Source organism: Myotis davidii, unplaced genomic scaffold (assembly GCF_000327345.1).
Source record: "Myotis davidii unplaced genomic scaffold, ASM32734v1 scaffold845, whole genome shotgun sequence".
Classification (NCBI taxonomy): domain Eukaryota; kingdom Metazoa; phylum Chordata; class Mammalia; order Chiroptera; family Vespertilionidae; genus Myotis; species Myotis davidii.
This window is the reverse complement of record NW_006296223.1, coordinates 1,315,668-1,315,972: the sequence shown is the minus strand read 5'-3', so window position 1 is coordinate 1,315,972 and position 305 is coordinate 1,315,668. Positions and strand designations below refer to the sequence as shown.

Sequence of the window (305 nt, the reverse complement as noted above, 5' to 3'; positions counted from 1 at the left end):
CCTGCCCACTGGCCCTTTATCCGGTCTCTCTTCCCGCTCCCCGCAGACGGTGAGCGTGATCGTCCAGGACGAAGGGGGGGACGCCATCCCCGTCAAGGTGCTCAACTGCGACACCATCTCCCAGGTCAAGGAGAAGATCATCGACCAGGTGTACCGCACACAGCCGTGCTCCCGCTGGCCCAAGGCGGACAGTGTGGTCCTGGGTGAGCCCTCTGCCCTGGGGGGGCGGGCGGGGGACAGCGAGGGCGCCCTGCAGGGCGATGGTCTGTGGCCGGTCCTGGAGCTGGCTGTGTCGTTCCGCAGAG

The 305-nt window shown here is 67.9% G+C and overlaps 1 protein-coding gene across 1 annotated transcript in view; it reads left to right on the top strand.

Annotated features, from left to right (window-relative positions):
* Positions 1-305, top strand: part of PLXNB2 (plexin B2) — a 61,180-nt gene that overhangs the window by 38,045 nt on the left and 22,830 nt on the right. The window contains exon 29 of the mRNA XM_015568718.1: positions 47-289. Coding sequence (XP_015424204.1) covers positions 47-289 — 243 coding nt within the window. The remainder of the gene's footprint in view (positions 1-46; positions 290-305) is intronic.